This window comes from Monopterus albus, unplaced genomic scaffold (genome assembly GCF_001952655.1).
Source record: "Monopterus albus unplaced genomic scaffold, M_albus_1.0 scaffold502.1, whole genome shotgun sequence".
NCBI lineage: Eukaryota > Metazoa > Chordata > Actinopteri > Synbranchiformes > Synbranchidae > Monopterus > Monopterus albus.
This window is the reverse complement of record NW_018128382.1, coordinates 73,827-77,099: the sequence shown is the minus strand read 5'-3', so window position 1 is coordinate 77,099 and position 3,273 is coordinate 73,827. Positions and strand designations below refer to the sequence as shown.

Genomic DNA, 3,273 nt, shown 5'->3' with positions numbered 1-3,273 from the left:
TGAAAGCACAGCTACAGATTACTCTCCTAAATTCATCAGAAAAAGAAAAAAAAAAAAGACTTGTGCAGCTCGCCAACCTACTTTAAATTCACTTATTTTATAGTTCAAGGTGAGATTTAAAAAGAAAACATTTGAATAGTCTCAGATTTTAATTTATGCTCCCTAGCGCTCAGCCAGTAATTAAATAACTGGCTACAGAGGTTCTTACCTTTTTCTTCACTGGTGGGTGTGCCGGACTCTGGCTGTTCAAACGACTCCACCGAGGTGCTTCTTTCCCTTTTGACTTTAACTTTGGAGCTTGGGCCAGAGCTCAGACCCTGTCCGTTCTTCAGCCCCATGCCCCCTGCCACATTCTGAGCCCCTTTGGTACCCAGGGTCTTAGGATCACAGGGCGAGGGCTGCGATTGGCTGCCAGTATTCCCTGATTTACCCTGATTGGGCATTTTAGAGTCCATCTGGGCAGCAGTGGAAGGGGACATGACAGGAGGAGATCGTACCATGGCCTCCGTCTTAGGTTTAGGGCTGATAAACGACAGAAAACATCACAAGCATAGTCATCAGGCTTACACTCTGCATTAGGAGAAGAAGAAAACACTCTATATCGTGAAAACACTACAAAAACACATTTTATCATTTTTCATATTGTCCATTTCAACCTGCCTCAGATGCAACATGAAATTATGTGGACTTACAAAATGTTATGTCTTCCTACATATATTTGTGGCCTTGTTTCCATTTATGAAAGAAACAGTGGGGAAATGGGGTATATCAAGCAAAACGCGTGGGTAGAGAAGTTAGATTACCCAGTAATCATTCTTTGGAATTTGGCAACTAGCTATCCATTAGGTGAAATTTCCCCCAGCTCAATACCATAACATGTACCCTTGTTACCCAGTGTGGTGCTCAGGAGAAGTGGTAGAAGGAAAACCAAAAGGAAAATGTGATTTTTCTTGTTGCCCTCTTTTTTGTCCTTTGCAACCAGTGCACACAATGCCATTATGGCATCCGGCAGTTGGCATAGATATGTATAAGCTTAAGATTTGGTTAGTGGAAAGGGGAATTCAATGCACACAGTTAAAGGTAAAGGAAAATACTGTAGAGAGACAGGCCATCTACAAATGACTGCTGCTTGCAACATGACAGCAGTTCAGTTCAGGCAGGCAGGATACATCCAAATGGCAGAAACTCCCTTGCCACACCCTAATCTCTTTCTGTCTCTCTCCCCCTTATATACACAAACACACACACACTCTTGCACAAGTAGGATGACACAAATGCCAACAAGTCACATAGCCACAGCCAAGAACAGTATACGTACAGTACATACACACAGCTAGTACAAAAAGAAGGCAGAGTAAGAATTTTGGCAGTCCTCATAGCCGTTTCCAGAGGCTCCAGAACCATGAGTCAGCAGGGAAAACTTCCAAGCGCAGCATACTCCCTGACCCCAGAACAGCCCTGGATCACACATCGACCTTACCTTTGAGGTAAAATGATTGGAGCAGAGATGCTGATCTTAGATCTGCGTTATACCCGACCTGTATTTGCTTTCTGAATGTACAGGTAAGGCCAAAGTGACATGCTCAGGTTTGTGTCCATGTATGTACTTTCAAGACTCAGTTTCACTACTGACCAACTTGCTATGGCTGCATGATTGCTACACAGTTGACAACAACACTCCCCCATTAGCCCCACCCCCCCAAAAAAGCTCAGAAAATGTGCATGCCAGTAAAATACACCCATTGTTGCTCACTGCACTTAAATAGTCGGGATGGGTCACATTTCCCCACAGAGATTAATAAAGTATAAAAATGCTGTATAAGGGCTGTGGCTGAAGTTTTCTTGCTCCCGATCAGCTTTTTCAAAATTCAAAACTCAGCACATTACGCACCTTTCAACTGGTGAGATATGAGCGTTTCACAACATACCAAATACTGGAACAAGGGATAGACTGATCACTGTGCAACCATTATCAGCCAAACAACTGCTCAAACTGGCATCAGTACTTGGTTGAACTGCATAACATCTTTCATTTCCACAGAAAACAGCTCATTGCAGCCTCATTATTTTGGATTTCACAGTGAGACCTGCTTTTTTCACTCTAGTCTTTTTTAAACAGAGGGCTGAGTGTTTGTATCTGTTAACAGCGAGGAGGAGAGAACAAACACTGTCAGTTAATGTTTATTAATTTTTGATACTGTGTGATGATTTTTTTTTAATCACTTAAAACAGGCTTATATACTGGACTAAAGCTTGTGCTTTCCAGTAAAGCCTGTTTATATGTCAATGAAGTGGTTCAACCATCAACTGTTAGTAACACATGAGGGACAAAACATTGCTTCAGTGTCACTTACTGGTGACAACATTGTTGTGCAGCCATAAGAACAATCTGTTTAACAGTGCAGGTGAAATTTTACTTCTGCTCAGGGTGCAGTTAAAAATGCTGGGATGCTGCTCATAGAAAGTTTAGGCTGTATTTAAATTCTAATCAAGATTCAGGCTGATTAGACTTTTAAAACAAACTAGTGTTAGATTATAATGACCACCACAGCACTGTAAAACTGTATCACTGCACCAGACCTACACGTTTACAGTGTGCAAGTCCACTCACCTCTGTGTGTTGGTGGACGGGGAGTTCTTTAGCCTATTGGAGTGCATTGATGGGGCTCCCAGGACTACAGAACAGGGTGGAGTGATTAGCTGGTGAGGACTGCCTGTATGTGAGAGCGGCGCTTTATTGCGCACGTTCCTGGAGCCAGGAACAGGATTCCCGATGTTTGAGAGGTTTCCCCGACTGTCCTTGGCCTCTTCTCGCTCTTTCTTCCCTCGCTCCTTCTTGTTGAAATGTGTCGCTGCTGTACCTGCCGCCGCTGGCCTCTCCTCTTGGACCTCCAACATTCTCCCTATGTCCTTGTCAGTGTGGGTGTGTGTGTGCCCGTGATGGTGTGCGTGTGTGTATGCGCGTGTGTGCGAGAGAAAGTGTGTAAAAACAATAACAATAGTCCAGGAGTCTTTTCTTGTTCAGTGTGTATTTATGAAACTCCCCCAAGGGGGCTTTCAACGGGCCTTGGACGCAGTGCAGTCAGACTGAACTTAAGTGATCCTCCACCCAAGATCTTTTTAGTATCAGTCTCCCAGTGTAGGCTTGAAAGCTGGCTGTTAAAAGCTGGTAATTTATTTCTTTCAGAGTAGCTTTGGTCAGCTTGAACAGAACAGACTCAGTACGTCTTTTTCACAGCACACATTTTGACGGTTCACAGTAGGAGAGCACAG

The 3,273-nt window shown here is 43.6% G+C and overlaps 1 protein-coding gene across 1 annotated transcript in view; it reads right to left on the bottom strand.

Moving 5' to 3' along the window:
• bcl9 (BCL9 transcription coactivator) overlaps window positions 1-3,070 on the bottom strand; it is a 10,517-nt gene extending 7,447 nt beyond the window's left edge. The window contains 2 exon segments of the mRNA XM_020588103.1: window positions 209-522; window positions 2,612-3,070. Coding sequence (XP_020443759.1) covers window positions 209-522; window positions 2,612-2,898 — 601 coding nt within the window. The 5' untranslated portion in view covers window positions 2,899-3,070.
• Window positions 3,071-3,273: the final 203 nt, after the last annotated feature.